At 37.7% G+C, this 20,522-nt stretch overlaps 1 protein-coding gene across 1 annotated transcript in view; it reads right to left on the bottom strand.

The window, feature by feature from the left end:
- LOC122794922 (probable ATP-dependent RNA helicase DDX60) overlaps positions 1–20,522 on the bottom strand; it is a 2,165,155-nt gene that overhangs the window by 998,239 nt on the left and 1,146,394 nt on the right. The window contains exon 22 of the mRNA XM_044063515.1: positions 15,249–15,364. Coding sequence (XP_043919450.1) covers positions 15,249–15,364 — 116 coding nt within the window. The remainder of the gene's footprint in view (positions 1–15,248; positions 15,365–20,522) is intronic.

The following is a 20,522-nucleotide window of genomic DNA, read 5'->3' as shown; positions in this document are numbered from 1 at the left end:
CAAGTACATGAAAAATAATATTAAATATTATGAGGCTTTTTTCTAGCAAACACATTTGCTTAGCATCAGTTCTACAGCTGGTCTTCATGTTTCTATGGAAACAATCTGATAGAGAGAAACTGGCTATCTTATTCTCATGTCTCTATAGAAACAATATAATACAGGGAAACTGGCTACAGTCTGGAGAGTGATTGGATGATGAAAAAAAAAAACAAAAGAGAAATTGGCTAGGACATATTGTTTTCTGAAAGCATTCATGGGTTATCCCAGCTGGGATAGCAATAAAGTTAAGACAAAACCAATTAGCACTTAGTAGAAACACAGACTGCACCATGTCTTGTAGCATGCATTACCTTTCCTTTAGGTTGACTCAAGTCTGCAAGTGCGGCTGTCAGCTTGGGACTTTTCTTCCTATTAGGCGGGTAACACTTCAATATTTTAAGATGTACATAGTTTTGTCTGTTAGTATTAAGTCAGTTGGTTTTAGGGGGGTATTTGGAGAGTGTTTTTTTTTTGAGCGCTTTCAATAAAACAAAATGTTTTGTAAGATGTGACTTAGACTGAAATGGATATAACAAGAAACAACTGTATAAAAGTCCAACTTGCCAAACAGTGTATGCATGTAACACAAAAGCTGGAATTAGACATTTAACAAAAAAGGTGTTATACATAAAAGGTGGGAATTGTAACTTTTTAATGCAATGATGCTTTCTGTAATGTGTTTAAATGTCAACAGTCTCACAATTAAATACAAAAAAAGAAAGAGTGGAAAACTGTATTAAAATGTCGAGTGTAAATAGCTATGTTACAGGAGACACACTTAGAAAAAAATTGAACATGTGAACTTGATAAAGAAAGGTTTTCAGGATGGTTATTCAGCAGAATACCTGGGACAAAGGAAAAGAGAAGTATTTATATTAACTGCAAGAAAATCTTCAACAGTGATAGAAAAGGATAAAAAATACAATAATGTAAGATTTGTAGTGCTAAAGGACTACTGCCAAGGTAGGAGGATTACATGTGGATTTATTTACATTCCACCTAAAACAGCTATAATGGACCTTAAGAAAATTCTGGGAGAAATAATAAGTTTTCAGAAAAGAATATTACTTAAACGTGGGGAACGGAATATGATTTGCAGCAGCGAATATGTGTCTGGGGCACTCAGAAGGGAAAGTATAACAAGGGAGGATAGATTTTTGAAGAAATTTATGAAAATATTTGATATTTATTTATAATTTGTTGACCGGGACAGTCTGACTAGGACAGAGCCTATTTTCAGCAGAGGCCTGGGGAGAAATGCTCCAGATGCATGTCTTTGGTTTGTGGGAGGAAATTGGAGTACCAGGAGAAAACCCAAGCGCATGCAGGGAGAACATGAAAACTTTGCACAGAAGGCACCCTAGCCGAGAATCAAACCGGAGAACCTCTTGCTGTGAGGTGACCACGTTAACTGTTGCACTACTGCTGCACCCAAATGGAAGAAGTGAATTCAGTAATAGGAGTTCAGAGTGAATTTACCTATTATTCCCCAAGATATAAAAACTGGCCTAGGCTAGACAGAATTTACATTTCACAAGTGCATGTGCATTTAATTAAAGGTCTTGAAACACACCCAACAACTATTTCAGATCATGGGCCAATACTAATTAAAATAAAAACACAGGGTGATGAAATAAAAATGTGACACTTTCCTACATATCTGTTGAAATGAGAGGAATTTAAGGAATGGGTATTGGAGATTATTCAGGAGCTATTAGAGAGGATAGAAATTTATTCTGAAAATATAGCTAGGAAGTGGGATAAAATTATGCTGGAATTAAAAGAAAGGGAGCTATGGTTAAGAAGTAACAATAATTATTTAGAGGGACTGAAAAATTTTAAAGTACTGCAGAACAGGGAGATCTCACAGAAAAAGAAGAGGATCAACTGCAGAATGCTAAGCAGAAAATAAGGGATTACTTTGATAATATGCATGAGTTTAGAAAGTCTGTTGTTAAGCAATTGTTTTTTGATAATAATCAAGCAGAAGAACATTTAGCACAGCGACTCAGGCAACAGAAAGTAGAAAGGGCTGTTGCCAAGCTTAGGCAGCCTATAACAAGAAAGGAAACAAAGAGATCCTGTAGAGGCATAGAATTTTTAAAATATTTCTAATACAAGTTTGTATAAAGCAAAGAATTGTGGAAATCAAGAAAATATACAAATGGAAAGGTTTATGGAAGAATTAAATATGCCAAGGTTAGAGGTAACTGAAGCTCAATTACTTATGGTAAGGATAGGAGGAGATGAGATATGAAATGTGATGTAAAACCAATCTACAGGAAAGCCACATGATTAGATGGTATTCCTGAGGAAGTCTGGAAGCTAGGAGGGAAAAAACTGATAAAAGATCTTAACTTTAACAGTATTTTAAGAGGAGGAGAAGTACCAACATCCTGGAAGAAAGCAGTGGTAGCTGTAATATCTAAACAGGGTAAAGATCCATCAGATCCAGCCTCATACAGGCCCATTTCAATACTAAACCATGATTATAAATGACAAATGTAATGCCAAAATTGATAGATATGGATCAATGTGGTTTTGTGGAGGGGGGCAAACATTTGACACCATTAAAAGAACACTGATGACTGAGAAGGAAGGAAGCAGAATGTAAGAAAATTAATTCAGTTTGATTACTTTTATATAAATGTAAATGTACCTATTTCACAAGTGATAATTCAATAAAGGGGTTTACAAAATAATGGTTCTCCCATGCCTGCAGAGCACAACACAACAGCTGCAGAGGATGTGACTAACTCCTGGTCCCAAGTCTCCTCAAAGGGAGCAAATACCAGTGGGTTTGAGAAAAAGATGATGAGCAGTCTGAGGAACCAGGTTTGGCCACAGCAAAGTCACTGATAGGTGCCTGAGGTAGTGAACAGGCTGGCTTGACTACCAAAGACTCTCATTAAACTTTCTTCCTTTTCTTTTTATAGCAGATGAGGGAGAGAAGAACAGAGGAGCCAAAAGCCTGCTCCATGATCTAGCTGAGAAGAAAGCTTGAGAACAGACAAGTGGAGCCTGGAAGAGTGTATGAACTCTTAACAGAAAAGTTCATAGTTTTTAAGAAAAAAAAAAAATCAGTGACCCCCCCCAAAAAAAAAATGAGACCAAGTCCAAATCTAAAATTTTTTACCCAATAAGTAAAATTTATACAAAACTGTTTTTTTTCTCACAGTAATCTATGTTCAACAAATTAACTTTTTTGAGGCAATGTCTTAATGACAGCCCCTAAGTATGGATTCACTAGCATAAATAAAAACCTCTAGCTATAAAATAATCAGTTCTTATCAAAATATGAGATAAAGTGGAAGGTTTTCCCCTGAAGGGTATTTATCTGCCCAGCCTGTTTGAAGCACTAGCTGAACATTGATCCTTCAATGCCAGCATAGAGAGAACACTTCAGTGGCAAGAAAGTTCTAAAGGGTTGACTCCCAAACCACTGACTTTAAATAGCTCTCCTTGAGCCCCTCGGCATTTAGAGTGCTTGGAGTGTGTCGTGCAGCTTTGAATACTGGATAGTTGCCGTGTCCATGGCAGGACATAACCCATGTAGCTTATGCTAAGGGATCAAATGATGAACATCAGATATGCACATAAGCCAGGCATGGAAATTAAGTACATAAGGAAAGCATAGGATCAGGAACTTATCAAAAGAAAGAAGGAGTGTAGAAAGAGGGTCTATATTATGATATTGCATGCTCACAACAGCGAATGACACATAATCGACCCCATGTAAGCAAAAGTTTACAACGTCGGAACCTCAGAACAGTGCTGTTCTGAAATAAAAAAAAAAAAAAAAAAAAAAAACTTTAAAACATTACATTTTGTGGGGGGGGGGTGAAGCCCCCACCCCCTACTTAAATATACCAAATCTGAGATTGCACTACAGTGCCGAAAATGGAAAAGTAATAAAAGCGGCCAAGTGAATTCTTTCCCAGGGAAATAATTTGCTGAAAAGCCACTTCGCTATTTTGCCTTTTCGCACTTTTTGGTTCAATGAAGACACAGTCGACAAACTGTGTCTGTGACACTGTCATAGGGAACCTAAAAAGAAGTGAAAGATAGAAAAGACAAACCAGGCTAAGAAGGAATGCAGGCTAGCTAACAAAAAAGGCTAAGAGAGCAGTTGCAATGACAAAGAACAAGGTGTCACAGACACTATCTCAGCTTCTGGACATTGGCTCATGAGATGCCACAAAAAAATCAGGTTACAAGGCAAAGGCAAAAAGATAAAGAAGGCTGCTATCAGGCAATATTCCTTAGGGATGCCAGCAGCAATATGTTCTCCGGTCCACAGGACATCAAAGGCAGGTTGAGAAACTCTAGCACACTCTAATCCTTATGGTTTATGATGAGTGACATTCACCACCAAGAAAATAAAAAAAAAACTGCATTATGCTAAGTACAGTTTTCTTCATGTTTGGCTATACAACAATGTTTCTTTTGTACATTATCTGTGACTTGGAAAAACAAGCTACTACTGTACTTAGACACAGTACCATCTCTACAAGAAACAGTGGTCTGATCACATGCAAAACAAAACAAAAAAACAGCAAGTATGAAACCTGCAAAACTAAGACAAGGCGCACACTGTACTGCTTTAACTTTTGATGATTTCATAAAGTATTTCTGCTACTGCGTTTGTCATAAAAATAAAGATGTCAGAAACAATTTCATTTACGTACAATAATATCAATAACAATTAAGATCTGGTCCATTATTTTGATAGAGTATTTGTTAAGTAAAAGCTCATCAGCCCACTAACAAGACAACAAGCTGAGATAGCTGATATGCTGGAAAAGTTAAAAAATAAAATAAATGATCACTTTTGCAGTCCATATGGAGAACTGTGCCCACACATCTCTACTTATGTATATATATGTACAACTCCAATATTCTGTCATCTTGTTAACATTTATTCAAGAAGCACATATGTTATTAAAAGACTAGGGAAAAGAGAGCGACAAAAAAAGGATAAAAACAATAATAGCATCCGGCAGAGAAACAAAAAGTAAAGGTGTTGCAATTATAGTTAAAGGATAATTTAAAGAACAGATAATTAATAGTGAAGTTGATACTAAAAATAAATAGCACTATTTCACAACTCCAAAATCTGGTTTGTCCAAACTGATATTATTTTTAAATCTCGATAGCCCATGCATAAATCAGCAGGAATTTATATTAGAAATTTACAATATTCAGCTAAACTTTTCAGATTACTTATTTATACTAGGAGGGGATTGGAACCTAGCTCTTGACCTGAAAACAGATAGGACAGGGAAAACTAGAGTATATAATACCCAAGCTTCTTTAGCATTAAACAACTTGATTTCAGATTTTAACCTCTTTGATCCTTTCTGTTTTAGATACACTAATTACAAGATCTACAAATAACTACACATACTACTCACAATGTTATAAATATTGGTCCAAAACAGATTTTTTAAATATCAGAATCGTTTTATGAATTTGGAGATTACATTTTCTATACAACCAAGATTTTTTTCAGACCATTCAAGAATTAAGACTAATTGATCGAAAGTGGTAAAATAAGATTTAGCAAAAACTAATTGGTCCTTAAACCCAAATTTACTTCAAAAAAGGATGTACAGCAAGAAATAAAGAATATTTTGGAATAACTAAATGAAAACTTACATAAAACAAATATACCTTATGATATTCAATGGGCAGCCACTAAAACTAATTTCAGGGAAATTCTGTTTCAGAAAGGAAAAAATATCAAAAGAAAAAGAAAAAAGTTAACTGATAGAATTAACAAAATAGAAAAACAAATCCAAAATAAAAATAACCCAGAACTTGAATCACTCATGAATTTTCTACAAAAAGAACTTTACCAATTACATGCACAGCAAAATTCATCGACTGAAATGAGGACATTGGCTAGATACTCAGAGTGGGCGCAAACACCATCTAAAATGTTAGCAAGAATAATAAATGTCACTGAAAAAGTCCCAACAATCCCAGAAATACTCTATTTAGGTAAATCATATAATGAGACGACAAGGATAATTGAAACATCTGAAAGTATCTACTCCCAAATATATGGTCCACATGAATTGATATCTTCAGAATCAGAAAGCGAAAAATTTCTAAATGACATCATATTTCCCAAAATCTGCGAAAAGCAACAGGAAATACTGGAGGTGCCCTTTGCAACCCAATAAATTTTAATGGCGATAAACAAATTAAAGAATGGTAAGTCTCCAGGACCAGCTGACTTTATATCTGAATTTTACAAAGTATTTCATCAGGTATTAATAAAAATCCTACTTAAAGTTTATAATTACATCAGGGAGCAAGGTATTACTGATCTATTCTTAAGCAACTCAAAAACAATCTTTATCTTAAAAAAATAACTTAGACAAGAAAAGCCCATTAAACTACAGACCAATAACCCTTATTAACCTAAATATTAAAATCTATGCAGCATTATTAGCGGAGAGACTGAAGAAGATCTTACCCTATATAATATCACCAGAACAATCAGGGTTTATGAGTAACAGACAAACCTGGGATAATACTCTTACACTAGATGCAGCAATTCAACTCACCAAACAAGAGAAAAACCCTAGGTATGTGATGGTACTTGATGCAAATAAAGCTTTTGATAGGGTGAACTAAACATTCTTATTTAAGGTACTATCCTATTATACAGAAGAAATATGTAGAAATGATTCACTTACTATACAAAATTCCCATATGACTCACTATATAAATAAAACAAATTCAAAACCAATGCAAATTTCAAATGGAACCAGACAAAGATGCCCCCTTCCCCATATCTATTTAGCCTATATATAGAACCCCCTTCCTATATTTAAGTAAAAAAACATACAAAAAAAAATACTACATTTTAATTTTAACCACATTCACTGATGACCTGAACATATACTTGGAACTTCCTAATACAGACCTAAATAAAGTTATCTCAACTATAAACAAATTCTCTGGAATATCAAACTACAAATAAACTTGACTAAGTCTCTTATCTTTCCAATAAACCCGCTCAGCCATAAGGAAAATTAAGTTTCAGAAACAGATATAAAAATAAGATATAGTTTCAAATACTTGGGTATAAACTTTCATAACAATTACAATTCATCACTACAAACAAATCTGTCTAAAACATGGGCAAATATACAAAAAGATATCCAAAGATCGAGTAAAATGAATCTGCCTTTTCTTTCAAAACTGGCAGTCATAAAAATGAATAGGTTCCCCAAATTATTATACCAGTTTAATGCAACAAACATAATACCCCTGCAAAATAATCTTCAAAACCATTGCAACAAAGTACAGTTGTGTACACTTACCATAAATGTAGATGCTTGAGTGTCTTCACTGTTGCAGTCATCACTGTAGGGTTCTTCCTGCCAGCAGGCAGCCCTCGGTCGGCCAGAATCCCAAAGTCTGGGTCCGGCGTCGGCTGTTCAGTCATGCTCCCTGACGTCAGAGCACCAGGGGTACAAAGCTGCCAGCCGACACCATGTTCTCCAGTTTTTCTTGCCCCAGATGTCAGGTGCCCAAAAATGAAGGCTAATAGTAAAACAAAAATGTAACATACAACAAACCCCATACCCTGTAGCAAATACACCTCAGAAGAAGGGTAAAGTAGGAAAGCACAGTAATAAAAGTATAAGAGGGGACAGGAGGGTGGGTAACCCAGACTGCAACAGTGAAGACACTCGAAAATCTACATTTATGGTAAGTGTACACAACTGTACTATGTTTATCGTGTTTCACTGTTGCAGTCATCACTGTAGGGTTGAATCCCAAAGCTGAGATAAAGGGTGGCGGTTATAGAGTAGAAGGGGCGGCTAGAAGGCCCTGCAAGATTGCAGAAGCAAAGCCTGCCCTAGACTTAGAATAAAGAGGGAGATTATAGTGCTTAGAGAAAGTATGCACTGAACTCCAAGTTGCAGCTTCCAAAATATCTTTGGTAGGTACTCCCCTGAGAAAGGCAGTTGAAGTAGCAGCAGCTCTGGTAGAGTGAGTCCTAATTTTTCCTGGGATTTGCTTTCTATGATGAGAATAACAAAATCTGATTCCATGAGCAATCCATTTAGAAATGGTCTGTTTTGAAATAGCTTTGCCTTGGGAATTTGCTGCACAAGAAACAAACAGTTGTTCTGTCTTCCTGATATCCTTGGTTCTGTCCAGGTAAAAACGAAGCTGCATGTGCACGTCCAACGAATGCAAGATCCTCTCCCCCTTATTTTGTGGGTTAGTGAAAAAGTTGGCAGGTGAATAATTTGGTTTAGAGCCACTTTAGAAACCACTTTAGGCATGAAAGTAGGATTAGTCCTTAAAGACACCCTGTCTTGATGAAAAATAATACAAGGTTCCACAGCCATGAGTGCTTGTAACTCAGAGACTCTCCTGGCTGAAGTCAAAGTCAGTAGGATAGCTGTCTTCCATGATAAATACTTTATATCAGATGTGGCAGCAGGCTCAAAAGGAGGTAGAGTAAGTTTTTCCAGAACATAGTTGAGGTCCCAGGCAGGTATGGGTGGTGTCCTAGGGGGCCTTAAATTCTTTGCTCCTCTGAGATATTGTTTCAGAAGTGGATGTGAAAAGATTGGAGGATCTGTATTGTAATGTGCAGAGATAGCTGAGTCATGTATTTTTATGGAGGAGAAGGATAAACCCTTATGTCACATGTCTGTCAGGTAATGTAAAATCAAAGGAATATTAGGAATGACAGGATCTGAATCCTGAGCATGCATCCAGGTGCAAAATCTCTTCCATTTACCCTCATAAAATTTTCTAGTGCTAGGCCGTCTGGCTTCTAAGATGACATCCATGACCTGTTTGGGAAGGGTTGGATAATCATAGACCCTGAATACGCCAGGCTGCCAGGCTGAGAGTTTTGATATGAGAGTGCAGAACCTGGCCCTGGTGTTGGGACAAAAGATTTGGAATCTGAGGTAGAATCCAAGGAGGTTCCTGGGATAGGTTCATCAGTGTTGAGTACCAAAACTGACGAGGCCATTTGGGGCTAGTAAAATCATCTTGGGTTTGTCCTGCTTTATCTTTAATAACACCCATGGAAGAAGAGGTAGATGAGGAAAGGCATACCCCGAGAGGTTCCTCCAACTGAATGAGAGAGCATCCACTTTCCATGCTAGTTTGTGATATGTCCTTGTGCAAAAAATCTGTAACTGGTAGTTGAGGGGGGATGCAAACAGATCTATGTCCGGGCAGCCCCAGGCTTCTGTAATCATCTTGAATATTTGGGTGTCTAGCATCCACTCATGTGGGTCTGACAGGTTCCTGCTCAGGCTGCCTGCCAGAATATTTTGTTTCCCTGGCAGGAACTGAGCTTGTAGGTCCACTTTGCAAGCTAGAGCTGTGTTCCATAGAGTCATGGCTAGTCTGCAAATGGGGTAGGAGTGTGAACCCCCTTACTTGTTTATGTACCACATAACTGTGGTGTTGTCTGTCCGTATCAGTAGTTGCTCTCACTGTAGAAGATCCCTGAAAGCCAAGAGGGCATTCTGCACAGCTAACATCTCTTTTAAATTGATATGTAGGTGCTTCTGGTCCTCTGTACAAAAACCTTGCAGGCCTTTCCCCTGCAAGTGGGCTCCCCATGCGTAATCCGAGGCGTCCGTGGTTAACACTTGGTTGGCTGGAGGCAGACTGAAGGCTTTCCCTTTGTTTTGAAGACATGCCATGGTCCACCAATGGAATTCCTTTTGCAGGCAAGGCAAGACAGCAATCTGTGTGTCTAGACTGTGACAATGTTGGGAACATACGTTTTTTAGGTACCATGTATTTTTCTCATATGCAGTCTTGCATATGGTATGAGAAGGATGCAGGAGGCCATGTAACCCAAAGCCTGCAGGAATTTCCTTGCAGTTAGCTGAGACATTGACGCCAGGGTTTTGAAAGTTGAAGCCAGCTGGAGTTGTTTTTCGGATGTCAGGAATGCCATCTGGGTTGCTGTGTTTAGAAGAGCACCCAGAAAAGTTATCTGTTGTGTGGGTGTCAAATTTGACTTTTTTATGTTCACAGTGAATCCTAGGTACTTGAGTAGATTTTGAACAAATTCCAGGTGCTGGAGTAAGACATCCTTGCTGTCTGCTTGAATTAGGCAGTCGACCAGATAAGGGTAAATTTGAATTCCCTTGAGTCTGCAGTAAGCTACTACTGGTGCCAGGCACTTGGTGAAGACCCTGGGTGCAGTAGACAAGCCAAAGGACAACACAGAGAACTGGTAATGTTTCGAGCCGGCCTTGAACTTGAGGTATTTTCTGCACTCCTGTCTGATAGGGATGTGTAGGTAAGCCTCCTTTAAATCCAATGTCACCATCCATGCATTTTTGCTCAACATTGGCAGGAGCTGCTGCAGAGTAAGCATCTTGAACTTTGGTATCTTCAGGAAAGTATTTAAGACTGACAGATCCAGGATGGGTCTCCAAGAATTTTGTTTTCTGGGAACTAGAAAGAGCCTTGAGTAAAAACCTTGCCCCGTCTCTGATTGTGGAACCAGTTCTATGGCCCTCATAGCCATGAGGGATCCCACCTGGTTTAATGCCTCTGCCCATTGGTGTTTTGGTAGGTCTGGCCATCCGTTTGGTCTTGGCAAGGAATGAAAGTGGAATTTGTAACCTCTTGAAACTACATCCAGAACCCACTTGTCTTGGGTTATGTAAGTCCAATTTTGGTGAAAAAGAGAGAGTTTTCCTCCTAAAGGGGCTTCCAGGAGAGAAGTTCCTGGAGCCATGCAGGGGGAGTCATTGAGCCTGTTTCCTATAAGATTGAGGTCTGTCCTCTCCACCCCTGGGGCTGGAAGCAGTCCACTGTCTAGGTCTGTAAGAGGTCTGTGCTTGGGTCCTCCCTCTGGTGCGCCTATATCTACCCCTCTGAGGCCTGTCCGAGCTGGGAAAGGACCAATTTTTAGTTGGCCAATTTCTGCTAAATCTTGATGGCTGAACTTGTAAGAAATCCTTAACTGTTTGCATGGATTTTGCCTTATCCTCTATTTTCTTTATCACTTCTTCAGCCTTAGACCCAAACAAAATATTACGTTGAACAGGAGCATCCAGTAACTTTGCTTTCAGTTGATCAGGCAAGTTTTGTTCCTTTAACCAAGCATGCCTTCTAATGACTGTGCCAGTGGCAGCCACCCTGCATGGAGCCTCCAAGGCATCAAAACCAAAGTGTAAGCCATGCTTCCCCACCTGCTCAGTAGCATGCATCAAATCGTGTAATTCCTTATTATCTGCACATGCAGAAATGATACCTTGCTTTTGTTTCATAACAGACAGGAGAAATTGCTGATATTTTAGCATATGAAATTGACAATTTAAAGCCCTAATGGATAAAGTAGCAGAAGTGTACACTTTTTTGCCCCATCTCTTCAAAGCCCTAGATTCCTTATCTGATGGAATAGGGTTCTTAGCAGAGGCGGCCTTAACACCCTTAGGACCCTGAGAAATGGTTTCTGGATCAGCAGTAGGATTTTTATAAAGAAACTGGTGGGAGTCAGGGACCCTGTAATATCTGTCAGGCTTTGCAGGGGCTGGAGGAAAGGAGTCAGGAGTTAAATTAGTCTCAGAAAAGACATCATCCACAATATCCAAAATAGGAGGAATAGCCAGGGGTCTGTGTTGGGGAAGAAGAAGGAAATCCCTAAGCCTTCTCTTAGATTCAGAGTACTCCTGTCCTTCCCGTGAAAATGTTCTCTCATGTCATGTAAAGTTTCCCCAAAAGAAAAATTCTTAGGGGGTGAAGCTGAAGGAATGGATTCCTCAGCATCAGAATCCTCATAAAGAGGGAAAGCATATTCCTGTTCAGAGGAAGACACTGAAGAAATAGATGCCTGATCAGAGGATTCATAACCCAATTCTTGTCTTGGCCTTTTGTCTGGAGGGGGATGCGAACCCTAATCATAGTTAGCAAGTCCTCCACCATTTTAAGCATTTGTTTTTGAGACTTGGGTCCCGGATCAGAGCAGGCCTGGGCTTGAGTCTTAGATTTAGAAGGAGTCTTTGCCTTTGTCTTTGCCTTTATCTGAAGCTGTGTAGGCCTGAAATCCCCCTCGGAAGCCGGTACCTGCACAGCGGCTCTGGACCCATCTGAGGGAGCATTGTCCGAAGGTCCTGCACCTGGAGTACTCAAAGGCCTAGTTGGCCCCTCGTGGGAGTCCATTTCAGCAAGCGGCTCTGTAATGGCCGATGACCGGGGCTGCGAAAGCGCCTCACCAACGACGGCCGAACCCGCAGCTGGCACCGCTTGTAAACCATTGTCTGATTTGGACCTCGGAGGCCTGTCCTTACCCTTGCGTCGTTTGTGAACTCTGGTAGTCAGAAGCATGTCCGACGACATATTGTAATTAAATCGCCTGCCAAAGTAGTGAAAAGCAAAATCGTATCTCCGCTTAATAGTACGTTGATTAAATCTAGCACAAAACCGACAACTAGCTACGTCGTGGTCAGGGCCTAAACAAGGAATACAGTAAGAGTGGAAATCCTTATGAGGTATTTGCTTCCCACAAGAAATACAATTATTAACTTTTTCTGACATCGGTCTGGAGCAAGAAAAAAGTTTCCCCAACGGGGTACTTAGCTTTGTGAAGAAGAAGAAAGTCTTCGGAATGAAGTACGAAAAATATCTGGAGTCAGCTGACCGGCACTTGCGAACTGCTTCCACCACACGGCAAGAGAGACTGGAGAACATGGCGTCGGCTGGCAGCTTTGTACCCCTGGCGCTCTGACGTCAGGGAGCATGACTGAACAGCCGACGCCAGACCAAGACTTTGGGATTCTGGCCGACCGAGGGCTGCCTGCCAGCAGGAAGAACCCTACAGTGATGACTGCAACAGTGAAACATGATGAACATCATTATCAAAATATCTTTGGTTCCCTAACAATACCACAATTAGCTATCAAAAATTAATATGTCATAAAGAAATGGTGGAATGGGCCTTCCTGACTTCAAATTATATTACAACATTATTTGCTCTAACAGGATTCTAAGAAAAGGGAATGGTCCCTGGTAAGGATTAAAATATGGTATGACCATACCCTAAAACTTAAAATAAATCCTAAAGACCTTCCCTTTAGTAAACAAGAAAATTGCAAACACATAAAAATACATGCCTTATTTAAAAATAAAATACTTGTATTCCAAATGCTTTTGAGATCAGTAAAACTAATTCCTTAACTTTGTTCCAATCAATACACTTTAATCCAAATATTACGATGAATAAAAAATGATTAACTTAGATAACTACTCAAAAATTAGACATTGGAATCTGTGGGGTATACTAAAGCATGTGGGGAAGCCCATCAAGAAAATTAGAACCCTTAATAATCTTAACAAAAATTACACAATAATATTACAGCAATTAAGAGAAAGTGTGCCCTCTTTATTGGAAAATTTGGACTTCAATGAAGATGAAACAAGCCTATTTGATATGTTCTGGAAACGCTTATTATTGAAAAGTAAAAATCTTGTCAAATGTATATAAATTGATAACTAATATTAAATATCAATTGTCCATGGTATATTCAAAATATTGGTCTCTTAAGACCAATAAATATTCTATGGAACAAAAATCTCAAGCTATCAAAATACTGCCAAACTTACACCTTTTAAGAAACTTATATATACACAACTGTGTACTAGGCTAGTGGCCCTGGAGCCTTTACAAACCTAGCCTATAGAAGTGCCCTGGCATCGTGCCACCCATTGTTAGTTCCCAGTGCCTCTATCAAGTACAGCCACTGGAGTGATTCCCAGGGTGAACTTTCTATTACCCATCCACTCATCAAGATTTCTCTTGAAGAGGGTCAGCGAGGTGCTCTGCTCAACTTGTATGGGAAGTCTATTCCAGAGCATGGGCAGTCTCTGGGTGAGGAACCTGTCCCTCCAGCATGTTCTGTTGATTGTGGTAATGAGGTTGAGGTCTCTGGAGCATATGGTGTGGAGGGATTGGGATTTCTTTAGATGTATCATTTCCAACAGAGCTGGGTCAGATATGGCTTTGTAAGTCAAGCAGAGATCATCTCTAAGTAGGAGATATGAGACAGAGAACAGCTGAAGTTTTTTGAGTCTGTCTGTGTAGGACATGTGTTTAATGCCTAGGATCCTCTTTGTGAAGTACTTCTGTGGCCTCTCCAGTATTTTAATTACACTTTTTGCTCTAGTCAAATTATATATCACACAAAATTGGTTAGATTATACACAAATGTCCTGGACTGGCTTTAAAACATGGCAGTTAAGTATATATCTTCTCATTAACTAATTACAACTAATTAAAATAAGACATATTATCTAAAGTACTGGAGTCGCCTTCTTGATTATATCTTATGAGATTAAGGCTGAAAAACTTAAAGATATAACACACATACAAATAAAATAATATCATACTGCACTTACACAACATCGATATGTATTTGACTGACTTTGCTAGGATTACTCTTAAAAATTAATAGTTATTGGAAATTCATAATTGATAACTAAGTTTTCCGTGGCTATATGTACATAGCATATATAGTTATGTTCTGCTTTTCTCTTTTTATACAACAGTTATTTTAAAGTTTATCTTATTTGATAATTCTCTAGCGTCATGCTCTGAATTTTATATATTCAGAAATCTGTGCACATATGATATTCATTTGTTAAAGTTTGAACTTACATATTACTTTTGGACAAGAGAGTTAAAAATAAATAAAAATCACATTTGGAAAAAAAAGATTGTGTCATCTTGGATAAAAAGGAAAGTCCATTCCCATGTATTCAGAAATGCTTCCCTCAGATCTTTGACAGGACTAGATAAAGTTGCTCAATAAGAGGCAGAGTCCCCCTGCCCACTCATGTGTACTACCCTACACCTAAACCCAATGATATGTGTTACTGTACTAAAATATTTTTTTCCTAACAAAAATAAAAGAAAAATGAAAAAATATATAGATTCCTTTTAATTAAAAAATCCCTAACAGTACCATTATTTAGATTATGCCTGATCTGTGATTTGTAGTTTGGATTTACAACTAATGGGAGAAAAATTTAAATTTTTGTGAATTCCTCTTTTTGTATATCTCTCATTTGTGCATTTGATCTTTTTAGTCTCATTTTGTGTCACTGTTTTGTGTTGTTGACCAAACATGTCATAATCCAGTGTATACATAAAACTATATAACTATATTCAAATACAGCACCAGCTTACTCACTCTGTCAGGTCTTCAGGGTTGCTGATTGTTGCTGAGAGAGCCAAAAATGGGCAACGAATCATTACCAGCAAATGTTCCCACACTTCAGCACCAATTTCTCCACCAAGGCAATGAACCTATAAACAAACAACAAGGATGCATAGAATTACAGGAATAAAAACAAAATCTCCATAATTATGTCTATTTATTACTGGAGTATTTTATATTATAAACAAAACAAGATGCTACAAAAAAAGATATGAAGAAAACAAAAGGTCACTGCAGCTGTAAGCATTTAGTTCAGACAGGACAGTGCATAATAACTCAAACTAAAGAAGAATGTTTTCTTTATATCTTGGTGACAGCTAAATGTGGTTCAAAAATGATTTGATTACTGTGGATGGGACTTATACACATGGTACTCAGTACAAAGCGTAAGTACACACTAGGAAATGCATGGAAAAAATCTACATTAAATTCAGAGACAATGAAGAATATAGGCTATAGATGAGACGTACTGCATACCATACCTGCCTCTGGTGTATATAACATAGAGAAAACAGCAATTTGGCATGATTAAGGGACATCTCAGCTTTGTATCAAGGCTGTCATCTGAAACAGCACTGTAACATAACTTTACATAAGTATATCACCTACCAAAAGTGAAAGACTATGGAAATCAAGCACAAAGAAGACCTAGAATATGCACCAGTGGATGCAGACACACACAGACAGAGATTTAGAAGTACTGATTTCTACAGTACCTAGACATTATATGTATAGACACACACACACACACACACACACACACACACACACACACACACACACACACACACACACACACACAGACAAACAGATTTAGAATTAGTGATCTGTACAGTACCTAGACATTATACAAACAGACATAAATATACACACACACAGACACACAGGGAAAACAAAGGTTCATGATTTGCAGTAGTATTCGTATGACCTTCTCTCACCACTAATGAAACACCATTACTCTGATTGACAAATGTGGGCTGAACATTTCCAACAACAGTCTGATGGTTTCTTGGAATGTAAGAGAACAGTTACATGAGCTACTGAGAAAAAGGACCTGGGAAATGGTATGTAGAAAAGAGTAATGAATTGCACCTGAATAAACAAATATGTCAGCTGTGTAACCCACTTGTGTGAACCAGTCATCCAATTTTTATATATGCAGTGATAAACAACTTGAATATCATACTGTCATGCCAAGGAAATTCAGAAAAACATGAGCGTGCTCACACATACAAACACACAGACACATGCAGACACATATATAAACACACACAGACATATACAGACACACACACGCACAGACACATGCAGACAGACATAAAAACACACACAAACACACACAGAGACATAAAAAACACAGACAGACACATGCAGACAGACAGACACATGCACATATGTGTGTGTGTGTGTGTGTGTGTGTGTGTGTGTGTGTGTGTGTGTGGTTACACTTCATAATTTGGAGTTACTGCAATTTAATTTCAGTAACCCGAGACCATGAAGTCTAAAACCAGAATGCAAAAGTGCATAAGAGCGAATTCAAATATCTCAAATCCCTGCTTATGCATTTCTGGTGCGTCGCGTGTAGTGTTATGGTGCCTGAGATTGCAGGCGAGTGAGTGTTTGTGTGTGTTTTTGTACATTGTATGTGTGTGTAAGGGTAGGGAGGTGTAAGTGTGAATGTGAGTGTTGGATTTGTTGGTGTTTGTGTATGTGTGATGTGTATTTGTGTGCGTGCGAGTGGAGGATAGCGTGGTGTGAGTGGGTTGTGTGGCTTGTGTGCTGTGGGTGGAATAGTCTGTGTGTTATGTGCTGTATTGTATATGTATGTTCATGACTGTGTGATTCAGGATTTTGGGTTTAGGTATTGTGACTGGTTAGACTTTTTAGTCTCAGGTTACTGAAATTTGAGATTTCAGTAATTCGAAATTATGAAGTGAAACTGTGTGTGTGTGTGTGTGTGTGTGTGTGTGTGTGTGTGTGTGTGTGTGTGTGTGTGTGTGTGTGTGTATACAAACACACACACACACACACACACACACACACACACACACACACACACGCACACACACACATGCACTACATGTACACATCTCTTGCTGTATGTTTATATATATATATATATATATATATATATATATATATATATATATATATATGAAAAAACCAACAGCAATGTGCAGCATAAAAACCACGATTCCAAGTTGTCTGGCAAAACTCAGCTTCAAATGAATCCAAGGAGCCACTTAGCGATAGTCAGCTTTAATATAAACGACAGTAAAAACACAAAGACAACGTAAGCGCTTTCACGGGTCCCCCCGCTTCATCAGACGTATAACTGCTACTACTTCAGATGCAAGGATTCTTATACCATATGCTTAAATTAATCAATTCAATTAGTTATACCTTTAACACATCAATTTCAAATTTAAAGCGCTACTACGACATAATATAAAAAACATTACCTGTAACAAAAGCATTGCATTAAAATCAGCACATTTAAAACCAAATAAATAACTGCCTACCAATTGAATCAATAGCTCTGCTCAAAATCAAACTTTCAGAGCTTATGCAAGGAATATGACGCTTACAATACATCTGGCATGCTGATTAAACAGAACCACATACCTCCATGGATTTGCATTTCGCTATTCGATGCTTATTCAGAATAGTCCCAGTGCTAAGCACTGACTTAACCAATGGTGTTCAAGTCACCTTGTTCAATCAAAAAACCAAAAATAATAATAAAGACAGCAGCCCCTCTATACAATTCCCATGCTGTCCGTCACCTTCTGTGACTTCCGCTACAAGTCCTGAATGCGTTAATCGTAATGGCGTAAATTCATGCCGTTGCAATACTATACTCACTGATAATGCATATATCTTAGTCAACATCTAAAGAGACTGCATTAACCTAACTTCATATTCCTATTGTCATGCTGAAATAAACCAAATATTATGTGCATGAATATAGGAACCTAAATAACTAGGTATTAAATGACTTATTCAATTGTGTATGACACATGTATAGCTTTGGTTGTTCATTCAAGAAATATTAATAGTCAATTCATATATACATATATAACCAAACTACTTAATCATTACTTTAGATCAACCACAGAATTATCCACTGAGCTCTATTACTTCAAATTCTATGATTGAGAATGTATATATAAAATAACTATATAAATAACATAGATATTTAATAATTAATATTAATCTACAATCAAATGGATGTTTGAATATTATTAATAAAAATTTAAAATTTAAATAACAATGGAAAATAATAACAAGCCTCATTTCAGTTTCCTAGCTTTTAGGGCAGGTTTAAGTGAAACGGAATCATTTAGCCCCATGCCACGATGCGCTCCAAGCCTAAATATCCATTCCAGTTCAGCATACTCCGTATCATTGGTTATATTGCCCAACCTCATATTTACATATTGTATGTGTAAAATTTGAAACATAAAAGTATGCGATTCGCCAAATTTCATAATATGTTTTGATAACGCGTTATACTCTTCCCTCCTGGCTATACTATAATAATGGTCACGTATCCTCTCTCGGAGTGTTCGATTGGTTTTCCCAATATAGTAGCAATAACAGACTCTGCAGTAGGCCACATATACAAGATTTTTAGTATTGCATGATCCATTCACCTTTAATTGCCATAGTCGTTTGGATTCAGGATGTCTAAAAAATCGAGATTCATCTATATATATACATTGCTTACATCCATTACATTTTCTAGTACCCATAAAATAAGGTGCTATATGGGTTTCTATTGCATTATTGGTCCCTTTTCGATAACAAAGTTGTTGTTTTAATGTTTTATTATTTTTGTATATAAATCTCGGTTTATTACCTAATAATTCTCTCGTTCTGTCATCCACTAACAATATACCCCAGCAATTATTTATGGCTCCTTTGATGCGTTCAAAGTTAGTGCCAAGCGGTAAAACAAATGCTGGCTTGTTATCCATTTCACTAACACTCATGTTGTGTGTGGCTCCATCGGAAAAATAAGGTCTGGCAAAGGTCGTCCTATTACTAATAACATTCGTACAAACGTTCTCAACCTCACTATAATTATACCCCCTGGCCACAAAATCTGTTTTTAATTTTTGCAACTCTACTTTTAAGTTCTCATCATTATTGCAGAGTCTTGCCAATCTAAGAGCTTGACCTTTTACTATATTATCGAATACCCTGGGGTTATGCATGCTGGTCCGGTGCAAAAACGATGGACAATAACAAGTTTTACGAAATACATTTGTAACAATTTTATCATCTGACTTGCTGATTGTGACATCAAGGAAATCAATCATATTCCTAGAAAACTGCATGCTAAATCTCAAAAAATTACTGGAGCAGTTCAAATCTATAAGGAAATCTTGGAGTGATTGCTCAGTACCATCCCACAAAATGAATAAATCATCCACAAAGCGTCTATGAAATACTGCTTGTGGTATGTTCATTAAATGTTCTTTTTCCCATGATGTCATGACAAGATTTGCGTAAGCGTTTGCGCAACTCGTGCCCATCGCTACACCTCTCTTCTGTTTGAATAACTTGTCCATAAATAGAAAAATGTTATTTTCCAACACAGTTTCTAACAAGAGGCAAACAAAGTCTGATTTTATCACTTCCATATGACCATCTGTTATAAGTAACTCTCTCACCATATTGATCCCTGCATCATTGGGAATACTCGTAAAGAGTGATTCTACATCCAATGTGACAAGAATTAAATCCTTAGCTGTACCTACACCTTCTATGAATACAAACAAATCTTTTAAAAATTGTTGGGTGTCACGCAAAATATGGTGATACTTTTCTAAGACTGCTTTTAATTGTAGATCCAGATAAACGGAAATACCTTCAGCAACCCAACCTGCACCGGCTACTATGGGTCTAAATTTCGGGTGGTTGGGGTCTTTATGTATTTTAGGTAAGCCATTTATTTGTGGAATTACCGGATATTCAACAGTACAATAATCGAATAATTCCTTCGTCAAAATGCTTAGATTATAACATTCTAATAACACCCCTCTAACGTTATCTATTGTCTGATTAACATCTACCATGTTAACAACTTCATATGCTTCTGTTTCTAGCATTTGATTCATGGTATTAAAGTAATAGGGGGCATCCATAATGACAATTGGACCCCCTTTGTCTGATGGTTTAATTACAATGTTAGTATTATTTTTAAGACTAACCAATGCCTGACTTTCTTGTTCACTCATG

Source organism: Protopterus annectens, chromosome 2.part1 (assembly GCF_019279795.1).
Source record: "Protopterus annectens isolate FY-2018-M chromosome 2.part1, PAN1.0, whole genome shotgun sequence".
In the NCBI taxonomy this organism is placed as follows: Eukaryota; Metazoa; Chordata; order Ceratodontiformes; family Protopteridae; genus Protopterus; species Protopterus annectens.
This window is presented reverse-complemented; position numbering and strand designations above follow the sequence as displayed.